At 45.3% G+C, this 12,516-nt stretch overlaps 1 protein-coding gene across 1 annotated transcript; it reads left to right on the top strand.

The window, feature by feature from the left end:
* Positions 1-3,657: 3,657 nt before the first annotated feature.
* cdadc1 (cytidine and dCMP deaminase domain containing 1) lies at positions 3,658-12,384 on the top strand. The gene is made up of 9 exons (XM_035394794.1): positions 3,658-3,904; positions 4,374-4,477; positions 5,504-5,681; positions 6,389-7,009; positions 9,217-9,266; positions 9,879-10,048; positions 10,246-10,435; positions 10,965-11,022; positions 12,267-12,384. The coding sequence occupies exons 1-9, from the start codon at positions 3,790-3,792 to the stop codon at positions 12,332-12,334; spliced, it is 1,554 nt and encodes a 517-aa protein (XP_035250685.1). The 5' UTR covers positions 3,658-3,789; the 3' UTR covers positions 12,335-12,384.
* The last annotated feature ends 132 nt before the right edge of the window (positions 12,385-12,516 follow it).

A 12,516-nucleotide genomic window follows, 5' to 3' on the forward strand; every position in this document is an offset into this window, starting at 1 on the left:
TAGTGTATTTCCCGGCAGCGGTACTTCCGGCTTGGGCACGTTCCTGACAGTGTTCGCGGTGGGAAGCCGGTGAGCGTATGAGTCCTGATCTTTGCATTAGCGACTCCTACTGGTTGGCGGGGGGCCTGTTCAGCAGGGAGGGGACTTTTTGCTGTCACGTGAAAAGAAGTGGCTGGCGGCTCCACATGTATCAGAGGAGGCATGTGGTAGTCTACACCCCCCCAGACCAACAGAGGATAGCGCATCGACCAGGACTGTGATTCACACAGGTATAACACACATTCACACATTGGTATAACGACTACAAATGGGAGAAATGGCAAAAAAATAGAATTTTTCACTTTTTTCACCTAAAATAAGTTGCACTTGAGAAAAGTTTTGATCTAGAAACCTTTGTTGGCTTTTTCAAACTACAGAAAGAAAAAAAAACTTTTAAACCTAAATTTAGCATTTCTACTAAAAAAAAATAAAGAAAAATGATTGGCAGCCCTCAGAGTAATTCAAATAAATCTGATTGGAGGAAGTTGATTGTCATTTCCTGTGTACCTCAACTCACCTGTGTTAAGTTCCAGGGTGGCATAATCACCAAATCAACATTCAATGAGTCTAAAAGTTATAAAATACCTCAGTGAACCTCAAAAACAAAAGATCTGGCATTGGACATCAGAAAAAAAAGATTATTAATGACCACAAGATCTTTATTTATAAGCACAAGACCTCGCAAGGGTATAAGACCTTTACACAAGCCTTAACAAACCAGTTTCAACAGTCCAGTATGCAGCCCATTGGTGCTGCTAGCATCCTGTCAGGACGATGTGGCCGAAAAAGAAAAACTTGACCAAAGATCAAAGAAAGTAGGCGGTTGGTTTGAATGGCTGAAAAAGCTCCAAGGAACAACTTCCAAAGAACTTAAGGTTGACCTGAAGAGGGCTGGAACAGTGGCCTCACCTCGCACCGTCGGCCAGACGCTGAATCGAGAAGGCTTATATGGTCAGAAGCCCAGGAAAACTGCACCACTAAAGGAGAGACTTAAGAAAGCCCAATTGACCTTGGCAAAAACCTACCTACGCAAGCCTAAATCCTTCTGGGAAAATGTTCTGCGGACTGATGAGACAAAACTGTGGCTCTTTGGCAACTCGGATCAGTGCTATGCTTACCAAAGACCAAATGAAGCTTTCAAGGAAAAGAATACCCTCCCTACTGTCAAATTATGGCAGAGGGTTTGATAATGCTGTGGAGTTGCATTGCAGTTGTTGGCACTGGGGACCTTGAACTTGCGCATGATGCCGTGAAATCTGAGTATTATCAAGCCATTTTGGACTGACATGTTCAAAATCCAAGTTTGAAAACTGGGCTGACCCAGATGACTGCTGCCAGAAACGTCCAATCAGAAAGGTTCTATCGTGTCCGGCAGGTGCTACGATACACCTGAGGCTTTCAGAAATGGTTTCCGAAACTCTGCGCAGACTGTGTATTTTTTGTCAGTTGTGAACTACAGTGGCTACTTTTTGTATTGCCTCATGTCACGCTATTGTCATTTTAAAATTTGCTGCCAAGTCAAGCAGTTATACGGTAGATCATTGGGGCAGCGAATGCTCAGATTTTAGTTAATTCTACTTGTAGAATTTCAATTCAGTACCAATTTCCTTTTCTTTTTGGCATTAGGTTGTGCTGGCATGGGGCAGGTAGTCACCGACTGGATCTATTGGTGAAAAATTTTCACAACACATCTAGCCGTTATGTGAATGTGCAAGGCCAGTCTCATTGCTGATTGGTTCACCACATGAACCATCCTATCTCTATTGGCTTGGTTCATGTTGTAAGCTACTTTATTTTGAAAACAATATATTGTGCTGAACCCCTGGTTTTACAAAGCAGAATTTGAGGGTATAAGCTTGGTGTATGGTGCTGGATTTCTTTCACAGTAGCTCTTTCTGTGATTGCTACCAATTAAGCGTGATCATCCCCGATATCCCCCGCTCCCCTCCCCCCCCCCAAAAAAAAACCAAAAACCTACTGCAGCTTTCATAATAAGAACTTAATTCGTATCAAACTTTCCATCAATTGATAAAGAAACCTGCTGGGCCTGTTGGCCTAAAGGCATTTTTATTATAAGGTAAGGCACCAGTTTCCTAGAAGCAAGTTTTTGTTAAAAGGCGAACTATGCAGGATTGGGGTTGTACAGATTTCACAAGATAAATTTCAAATATGTTTGAAATGTTAATGACGCAGAAATCCTGGAGCGTGAGGGTAGCAGCTATTGAATCTCGAACAAAAACCTGAGAGGGCTGAGCTGACTGGAAAGTGAAACTTATGGAGCTCACATACTGCAGAAACATGGCAGCAAATTCAAAGAGGCCTTCTACTGTCTCCAGAGCCAGGTGGACAGTAAAAATGGAAGACAATCCCGTAGAATTATGGCAACATTAATTATTTATGCATTAATGCTTACTTAATGCACACACAACCAGCGCTAGAGGTTGTGTGTGACTGTTTGCCATGACTGTCTGCCATGTTTGTTTGGTTCGAAAGTCACATTGGATCACGCAAATTGTTTTAAGATCACAGGTTCTCTGGGGCTCTAAATGATCATGAGTATAATTGTTAAGTGTGTGATGCTCTGTCTTGGTCAAGTGTGTGTGCGTTTTGATGACGGAAACATTGGTGAAATCTGTCGTTATGTGTGGGAGCCTCCCTCATTTTCAGTATCGGCTGTAATGCTATAATGGCTGTACCAGCCGTTTTTTGCAGAGGGCAACAGGTTTTGCAGTGTCCCTTCTAGTTCTAGATTCTATTGTCATGTTGGTTAGGGAGGATCTTGATGACAGTGATTACAATTACATTATCGGTTACGTAAATGTATTCTCGAGGCCCATGCGGGCAAATACTATTGGGGAAGGCACCAGTTTCCTGGAAGCAAGCTTTTGTTGAAGGCATACTATGCAGGATTGGGGTTGGACAGATTTCGTATCATACATTTCAAATATGTTTGAAATTTATTAATTGGAAATCCTGCGGTCCTGAGGGGAGCAGCTATGGAATCTCAAACAGAAACCCACAGTAGCCAATGAGAGCTGAGCTGGCTGGAAAGTGAAACTTGTGGAGCTCACAAACTGCAGAAACATGGCAGCAAATTCAAAGAGGACTTCTACTGTCTCCAGAGCCAGGTGGACATTAAAAATGGATGGAAGACAATCCTGTAGAATTATGGCAACATTAATGATTTATGCATTAATGCTTACTTAATGCACACGCAACAAGCGCTAGAGGTTGTGTGTGACTGTTTGCCATGACTGTCTGCCATGTTTGTTTGGTTCGAAAGTCACATTGGATCACGCAAGTTGCTTTAAGATCACAGGTTCTCTGGGGCTCTAAATGATCATGAGCATAATTGTGAAGTGTGTGATGCTTTGTCTTGGCCAAGTCATCTAGTGAATGCGTTTTGATGACAGAAAGACAACAACATCGGTGAAATCTGTCGTTATGTGTGGGGGTTCTCCCACGTTTTCAATATCAATATGGATAGCAGAGGGAAGCCGGTTTGGTAGTGACAAATGCAGTGCCCCATCGAGTTATAAATTCCATTGTCATGTTGCGTTTAGGGAGGACCATGAAGTGTTACAGTGATGACGTTATCAGTCACGTAGGCTAAATGTGATCTCGAGGCTCATTGGCTCCGCCCTACGGACACGCATCTCTGCTCGCTGTATTTAATGTTGCCTACTCCGTCATAGCAGCAGTTCTAGCTAGCTACGTGAGTCGAAACAACAGCTGGTCGCCACACTGTAGATGGCAACAACAGACACTTCGCTGGTTAAAAGGAATCGAGAAGAAAGTCGCGTCGTTTGTTCTTGCAAATGCGATAGGCGCGATGTGAGCACACAGACCGATACGAAAGTACGAGGTGAGAGAGGCTAGCTAGCTGCCTTGGATTGAGCAGCACGAGTTTTTTTACATTTGTGAATACCTACTATAACCGGGACATGAAGGTCATGAAGAATGACATAATTGTCATTAACGTCACGTGCATATGTATGCCTTGCATAATTATTTAATGACTAATCGTTCGTATTAGTGTGTAATTTACTACTTCCCATCGCTGTAAAAAGCCATTTATACATAGGCCTACTGGTAAAACCGGAAAAGTACTAGTGCTCTAAATCAAATGTGCTGGATTTCGTGTGTATGTGCATCCGAATATTGTTTTTAAATGCTTGCTTTTCAAAATTTGTCAATGGAAAGTTTTATGACGCTGGTGTCACTTATCCTGTGTTCATTCAAAGGTCTTTAAGTGAGCGGTTGTCTCCCCTGTCAACGTAGTCCAAGGAAGTGAAAAGCAACATAATTTACTCCGACTTGTTTTCGTGTTGCAGGTCATGGACCCCGACTTTCCAAAGTCAATCTGTTCACCCTGCTGAGCCTTTGGATGGAACTTTTCCCCAGGAATAAACCCCAACTGAAAAATGCAACCGCACAAGTAAAGCAAATCTTACTATAACTTTGTCTAGGTGGGCTCCATGAAAGAGTAGTTAGCCTACTGTCCTTACAGTACCCGAATGGAGATTTACCTAAAACTCCAATACATCTATAACTGGATATAGACATTTAGCATATTCAAAGGGAACCTTCCTGGGGCGAATAAACGGAAAATGGGCAGAAGAGTAAATTGAGGACGTCTCTGGTTTTAAGAATGTTATTGCATTACCAATTTGGTTTTTCTTTCAAAATGGCTTGCTTATATAGGCTTATTTATCATTTGGAAAGTGTGTGGTATTCTTTAAAGGGTTCCTTTTCTGGAGTTTTAAAGGGATAGTTCACTTTCAAAAGTTTTTAAAAATATATATAATTAAAATTTTAGTGTATGGTTTTAATTTGCTCAGGCAGGTTTGGTGTGGAGGTTGCAGGTTTTTGTTCCAACCAAAATCTTGACCAATTAAGGATGTTGAAGACATGCGTTTTAAGTTCTGCTGTGGTTTTGTCCTTGAGCTCAATATAACAGAATGTAGGGTTTGCTTGTCATCATTCATCTTTGTCTTTTGAGCTCTTCTTTTTCCACTAATTTTTTTATGTTCAGTAACGAGGTGCCACATTTAAACAGACATCAATGTACGAAGAGTATTGTGTCTTCGTAGCTTTGAGGTTGCCTCATTTAGTCAGTTTTACCCTGGCTGCCTACCTACTTGTATATTCTGCAGTTTCTTCCTCCCATGGGCCATGGTTTGTAATCGATGGCAGTGTAGTATAATGGTTAGAGAACTTGGCTTGTAACTCACTAGGTTCAGGATCTCTGGTTTAATTTCTAGGTGAGGCACTGCCATTGTCCCATTGACAACGAAGCTGCTCTATCTGTATGAAAATATTGTGTGTTTCAAAAGATGAGAGCTGTGTAATTCACTCTCGATACATGTCAGCAAAATACATAAATGTAGTATAAAAATTAGCGTATTGTTGTAACCATGACATTTTCAGTTCTCTTTTTTTTTTTTTTTTTCCCCCCCTCCAGCCACGAGTCACGGGTCTGGTGGTGGTCCAGGACCGCAACGTGATTGGCCTGCACTGCTCCAGTGCCGAGCTGCACGTGGGGCAGGTGGCGGTCATCAAACATGGCCGGAGGCTGAAGGGCTGTGACCTGTATTTCTCCAGGAAGCCCTGCGCCACCTGTCTGAAGATGATCGTCAACGGTAATGGACCTGGGAAGTGTCCGGCAGCATGGCTGTCATCTGCAACGTGACTGCATGCTACACCAAACCTGTTTAAAAAAAAAAACAAAAAAAAAAAACAGACCATCCTAAAAGAGCTTTCGCTTTGCTGAGATTGTGGTCTAAACCAAGAAACTAAACTTCCAGGTGATTCGCAGAGCAGCTTGTCCAGTGGCCGTATGTGTCCTGAGGTTGTTCTGGGTTGTGCTGTCGTGAATCATCATCGCAATTATCTTGGTTTTTGTTTCGATTTTTCCTTTGTTGTCTCAGCATCTCAATACGGCACGATACGGTCATAGATTTCTAGGCTTTCATAACTTAATCTTATATATTCTTTGTTTAGTTAAATTTATTGGCAGAATACACACGCTCAGGTTCTTTCTGTCCGTGTCAGTTATGACCATTTCCGAGTGGCCTCTGTGTATGTGTGTTTCACAGGCCCTACTGCGCAATACCAGTTCCTTTAGGATTTAGCCTTTGACCAGCCAGAAAGGATTAGTTCTCCAATTAGCTATTTAATGCCTTTAATTGATCTAGTTTTATTGCCGTTTTGTTTTCCTTCAAGACAGTTTCTATATCCCTCTTTTAATGGAATGCTAAAATAAAGATGCTAAGCGCAACACTCAAAATGAAATGTGGTCTTATTTTTACACTTTTTTTTTTTCTTTTTTTTTTTTTGCTTTACCCAGCCGGTGTGAACCGGGTGTCCTACTGGCCCGGCGACCCCGAGCTCAGCCTGCTGTTGCTTAGCGACGACGGCGGCGGCGGCAAGAGCGGCCCGGCCGACGGGCAGGCGCGGGCCGTCCCCGACGACGCCGAGCTGGACGCCAAAGCGGCCGAGCGCCTGAAGTCCAACAGCCGCACGCACGTGTGCGTGCTGCTGCAGCCGCTGCCCGGGGACATGCAGCAGTTCGCGGCCGAGACGTCGGCCGGCGGCGACTTCCTGGAGCGCGTGGCGGAGGACGGCGGCGGGCTGGACGCGGCGGAGCTGTTCGCCGCCCAGCGCGAGCGGCGCCTGGAGGACCTCACCGCCGCCTTCTTCGTCCCGGACAAGGGCCTGCACCGGGGCGTCCTGCGGCGCATGGGCCTGGAGACCTTCTGCACGGAGCCCTCCTTTAGCAACCTGCGGCAGCACATGCGCGACCTGATCGGGGTGCTGGCCTCGGTCGCCTCCAGCGTCCCGGACCCCCGGATGGGGTACGGCTTCCACGCGCGGGACCGCGCGGAAGGGCCCGGGCCCGGGCTGGGGCTGCCCCAGGACGTCTCCCGGCACTGCATCGTACAGGCCCGACTGCTGGCCTACAGGACGGGTGAGCCTGGCGTCCCCTTCGCAAGGTCACATGGGTGCGAGGCCGGGATTTGGGTTTTTAAAAAAAGTGATTAATCTGGAAGTGCAGATTTTCAGACCCTGTATGTCTCTGGTGCTGCCGTTAGAATTTGTCTTCGTCGCTAAATATTTATTCCTGTTTTTAAAGGAGTACCATGGTGATTTTCACACTTTCTCGGTTTTATGTGCTATTTGCACAAGAGGCATTGAAGAAACACAATGAGCAAAGTATTAAATATGTCCGTTCTGTATTTTTTGAGAAATATGCGTTTTAAATTCATCGTCCTATTTTCAACCGGTTGAGAAAGTTGTCATTTTTCTACGTCACGAATACAGTAACCACTCCCATTTCTACGCCCCGTAAAGAAATCTGACAGGACACACCGTCCTGCTGTTCAGACAATGCAAATATTTGACTAACATTAGGTTCACTTAAATTAGAGTGCCTTTAGATTATTTCTGGTTATATTCATTTAGCTAGCTAGCTAACGTTAGCTAGCTAGGAGGTTTGCTTTCATAAGGCAATGTTATCGATAACGTTAGCTTGCTAGTTTGCTTTTATGAGGACGTTATAGTTGTGCTTTTATCTTAACTTGGCTAGCTAGATAGCAAAAATTATAATTGGATATAAGTCAACGTCCTTACCTTAGCTATCTATCGATACTTGATATACTACTAAGCTAGCTAGCTTGTGAAAATTCAGTCTCACAAAGAGAGAGCGTATCATGGGGGTAGCTATGGTAACGGGGCACGGTCTGTCAATCATAGCTAACTGACGGTTCTCATTACCACGCCCAGACGGTTCGGGTGAATTTTTATAGTGGGAAATTTAGGCTTAGAAAAATACGTTTTAAAGTACATTGAAATGACTGAAGAATAAAAAAATTATGCACATTTGTTTTGTTGTTGCCTGAAGACAACTGGGAAGTGTCACGTTCAACCACCATGGTACTCCTTTAACTGTCAAAGAGTGCAAATCCTATTGGTGTGCACCCAGCACTCTGGCTTTTGATTGTACCATGAGGGTCTGAAAATGCTCTTGATTAATCAGGAAAACTCACATTCATAGAAGTTACGGAGCATAAAGTTATGAGAACCTTGAGACGTCTGTCCAGAGGAAACCTCTGAGGAGATGAGATGAGTGTAGGCGGTCTATTGTAATGTGTACTGCAGTGGGTAGCAGTATAGTATGATGTTTAGGGATCTGGGCTTGGAATTAAAATTTTGGTAAAAACTGGTAGGCAGGGCTGGGTACCAAAATTTTGTTCCTTAAGTCTTTGCAGAATTGGCCAGAGTCAATCGGGTTCTTTCTGTGTATAAAAATAAATCTGTATGAAAATGTATTTGCAAACTACTTTGCTTTCAGCCAGATGCGTTCTTCGTCTGCCTCCTGAGTGAGAAGAAATAAAATTGTCTAATGTTTGAAGTCAGCATGTACAGGGTCTCCTACCTGAATGCACTGCACATCATAGGCAGGATTTACTTGGCATCGGCAAAAGTTTTGCCTTTACTTATTCAAAATGGACAGTGGTGATACAAAACGCAGTTCTTGCTGTAAAACAACTAGCCTACGTGTAAGTCTGTAAAAGCGCTTGCAAATTGATTAAATGGATTCCACCATATTTGACAGCTGAAAAAGCCGGTCTCTGTCCATTGGTGGTGTCCTCTTCGCTCCCTCCCAAAGTGCATCACTCCCCCCCCCCCCCCCCCCCCCCCCCCCCCCCCCCCCCCCCCCTTGATAAATGATGCTGGTGAGGGCACTGCAGGTTACTCACTCATAGTCGCTTCAACATTGACCCTAAAACCACAATGTCCTTACAGTACCCGAATGGAGATTTGCATCTATAACTGGATATAGACATTTAGCATATTCAAAGGGAACCTTCCTGGGGCAAATAAACCGAAAATGTGCAGAACAGTAAATTGAGGATGTCTCTGGTTTTAAGAATGTTATTGCATTACTCATTCGGTTTTTCTTTCAAAATGGCTTATAACCACGATGATTTTTTTGTGTCACAGTTTTGGTATAGAAATTTAGAACCGGACCCCAAACATTTAGAATGCTGCTCGGCCCTACCAGTAGGGGGAAAGGAGCTATGGGTTGAGGAATGTCCGGCGCGCAGGCATGATTGACATGATGCTTGAAATTGTGACGGTGGATTTATGGTTCAACCTTGTTCTCATTTTCAGAGGACCCGAAAGTTGGAGTGGGTGCTGTGATCTGGGCTGAAGGGAAGTCTGTGAGTGATTTTTAAAAATTTTTTTAAATTTTTGTTTTGTTCAGTTAAATGGACTGCATTTATATAGCGCTTTTATCCAGGGCTGGCGTGTCTTAAGGAGTTAAAGAAAGACACTGTAACACTTCCTTCACAGAAGCACAGCAGTATTTTTATGGTAAATGGTAAATGGACTGCATTTATATAGCGCTTTTATCCAAAGCTCTTTACAATTGATGCCTCTCATTCACCCATTCACACACACACACTCACACCAACGGTGAAAGGCTGCCATGCAAGGTACCAATCAGCTCGTTGGGAGCAATTAGGGGTTAGGTGTCTTGCTCAGGGACACTTCGACATGCCCAGGGCGGGGGATCGAACGGTCGACCCTCCGACTGCCAGACAACCGCTCCTACCTCCTGAGCTATGTCGCCCCAGTTCTCTTGATGTCGTCCCACTCTGTCTGTCTTCCGTAAATAACATTCCTGAATGTTTTTCATTCTGTTGTAACGATGTGATAGTTATGTGCAGTGTGTGTTCTCAGTGGCAGATTGTTTTTCAGTGGCGTTTAAGGTGACGGGTAGGTTCTATGAGTCATTGATTCCCCTCGGGGGGTGTGTGTGCTGTTTTAAGGATCGCTGTGACGGGACGGGGCGCATGTACCTGGTGGGGTGCGGCTACAACGCCTATCCGGCGGGTTCGGAGTACGCCGAATTTCCCCAGATGGACACCACGCAGGAGGACCGTCAGAAAAGGAAGTACAGATACATCCTCCACGCGGAGCAGAGCGCGCTCATATTCAGGTGCGGAGTTTGGGCGGGGGCGGGGGCGGCGGCGGGGGTGGGGGAGGGGGCAGGGGCGGCGGCGGGGGTGGGGGTGGGGGTGGGGGCAGGGGCTGGGGCGGGGGCAGGGACATTTTAGGGGCATTTTCTCTGCAAAGTTCTGACAGGACTGCGTTTCATTTAGCCCCTTGTCTCTTCCTGGGCTGTTCTGTCTCCAGGTGTGCAGAGATCAAGGAGGACGAGAACACGATGCTGTTCGTCACAAAATGTCCGTGCGACGAGTGTGTCCCCCTGATAGTGGCCGCTGGAATCAAACAGGTGTACACCACGGACCTGGACAGCGGCAAAGACAAGCACGACATCTCCTACCTCAAGTTTGACTGCCTCCAGGGGGTGCAGAAATTCGTAGTGAGTATTTATTAGCGCCTTTTTGCGTTGGTGTTCCACAGCAATCACAGTGCAGTTTGCGGTTTTTAACCACCAGCTGTAACGTGTGTGTGTCAGTGTGTCAGTGTGTGTGTGTGTGTGTGAATGTGTGTGAGTGTGTGAGTGTGTGTGCGCGAGCGCGTGCACCTCAGTTCAAAAATAACATTTCCACACCTCGTTGGATTATTCTCAAAAACCAGCCTTTAATTTGTGTACAAACCGTTATACAATGATTCAGTCAAGCATGTCCTCAGGAAGTCTGTAGAGAGACAGGTTTGCATTTTCTCTTACAACCATGTGAGTATAATCATGAGTCAGAGATGAAACATTTTCATATTGTGTGTATTTAAGGTATTTATCCATGGGCTGTTGATCTGCAGTCAGGTTTTTCCTGTTCGTGTCCTCCCCTTATTCATTATGAACTGGAAGAAAAAAACTGATTGTGTATTTAATTTGCGTTATTGATCTTGATGCCTTGGCACCTCCTCAGTGAATGTTTTTATTCTCCCAGTGGCAAAGAAATACGCAAGCTGGAGATGTTTCAGAACTACCCAAACATTCGTTATCAAGTAAGCATTCCTTTCCTTCCCGAAACCCGGATTGGGTAGCTTTCCATGCGAGTTCTCCAGTTGGGTGTCTTGATAAGGAAAGTTGAGTATCAGTGATAGCTCTTTGGTGATAACAGTTTACAGCACAGACTTGCACGAACTTCCTTATCAAGGTGAAGTTGAAGTGGAATTCCATTGTGGGTGTTTCTTTTGTTTGTAGAAGAGTAGCTGATTAAAATGAGCTCTCTGCCTGCTTTCTACCTGTAGTGAGTGCAGAGATGTAGCCCCAAGCTACTGCACATGTTCCAGGTACCTGCTTTACTATGGACTACGCCCGGACGGGCCCTTATGGGCAGTCTATGGGCAGATTTCAGATGACAACAGTCACAGGTTTCCGCTTCTGCTGAACCCAAACGGAGGGGGGGCTGGGCGTTACTGCTTGTCCCGGAAGTCGCTCTTCTAACTCGCTAGCGAGCTAGCCGCTAAAGAAAGAAAATCCACGTTCGTGTGTGTTCAGTTTACATTCACGCTCAAGTTCTACTGAAGGGAAGATGCTGCTTCGCAGTCGTGTGGTAAATTGCAAGGGATTAGCGTCAGGAAAGGGAAGGTGTTCATTTTTTACCGGCTGCTGCAGGATGTGAGGTGAGAGAAGATAATAGCTGACTGCAGCTGGGGATGCTAAATGTCCTCCATTTGCACACAGCTGAAGACATTACATCACAGGCATTTATATAGCAGACGCGCTTATCCAGACACAGCGTTTTACACTGCATTGACATTGCATCCATTTATACAGCTGGATATATACTGAAGCAATGCGGGTTAAGTGCCTTGCTCAAGGGTACAACGGCAGCGTGTCCTAGCGGGGACTCGAACCTGCGACCTTCACGAGACCAACTCTTTGCCCTTTGTGCTACACTGCCGCCAGCAGTGTTCATGTGTGTAGCAGACACCTGCGTCATCATGACGTGTACCTCTTACCAGGTTTGCCCCTTTTGGCTGCTGATATTTCTGTGCAGAGCTTTGGACAGCCACTCAGAGAGACTTAATCAGTTACGACTTGAGCTGGCAAATGAGGCTGAAGCAGTTTTGTGGTGGAATTTCCCTTTGAGCCAATTCGATTCCCTTTGATTCCCTGCAGTTATGCGGGCCAGTTTACTACAGGCTTGTTTTTTTGGCTGATTGGCCTTTGATGAGTCGTCATGCTTCAGTGTGACCCCCCCCCCCCCCCCCGTCTGCACCCCACCCCCCTGTTCTCCTTACAGATGGTTGTGTCCGGAACTGTGAGACTACTGCTGAAGAGGGTCACTGCACTAAGAAAGCTCGCTTTTAAAGGAATGGTGAGCAGGCTCCAGGAAGATTGTGGGGGGGGGGGGGGGGGGAATGGGGGGCGGGGGGTCAGCGGTTTCCTGGTTAGTGCTCCTGACCCCCCCTGTGCATTTAAAAATAAATAAATAAAGAATAGAACTTACCTCCTTCCATGAAGAATATTCCCAATCGCAGAAGAGAACTGGA

The sequence above is a fragment of the Anguilla anguilla genome, chromosome 15 (assembly GCF_013347855.1).
Source record: "Anguilla anguilla isolate fAngAng1 chromosome 15, fAngAng1.pri, whole genome shotgun sequence".
NCBI classification, from domain to species: Eukaryota; Metazoa; Chordata; class Actinopteri; order Anguilliformes; family Anguillidae; genus Anguilla; species Anguilla anguilla.

Coding starts and splice junctions, on each gene's coding strand:
- cdadc1 (XM_035394794.1), top strand. CDS start 3,790: ATGGCAACAACAGACACTTCGCTGGTTAAAAGGAATCGAGAAGAAAGT. Junction 3,905..4,373: donor GACCGATACGAAAGTACGAG/GTGAGAGAGGCT, acceptor TTCGTGTTGCAG/GTCATGGACCCCGACTTTCC. Junction 9,267..9,878: donor TCTGGGCTGAAGGGAAGTCT/GTGAGTGATTTT, acceptor TGCTGTTTTAAG/GATCGCTGTGACGGGACGGG.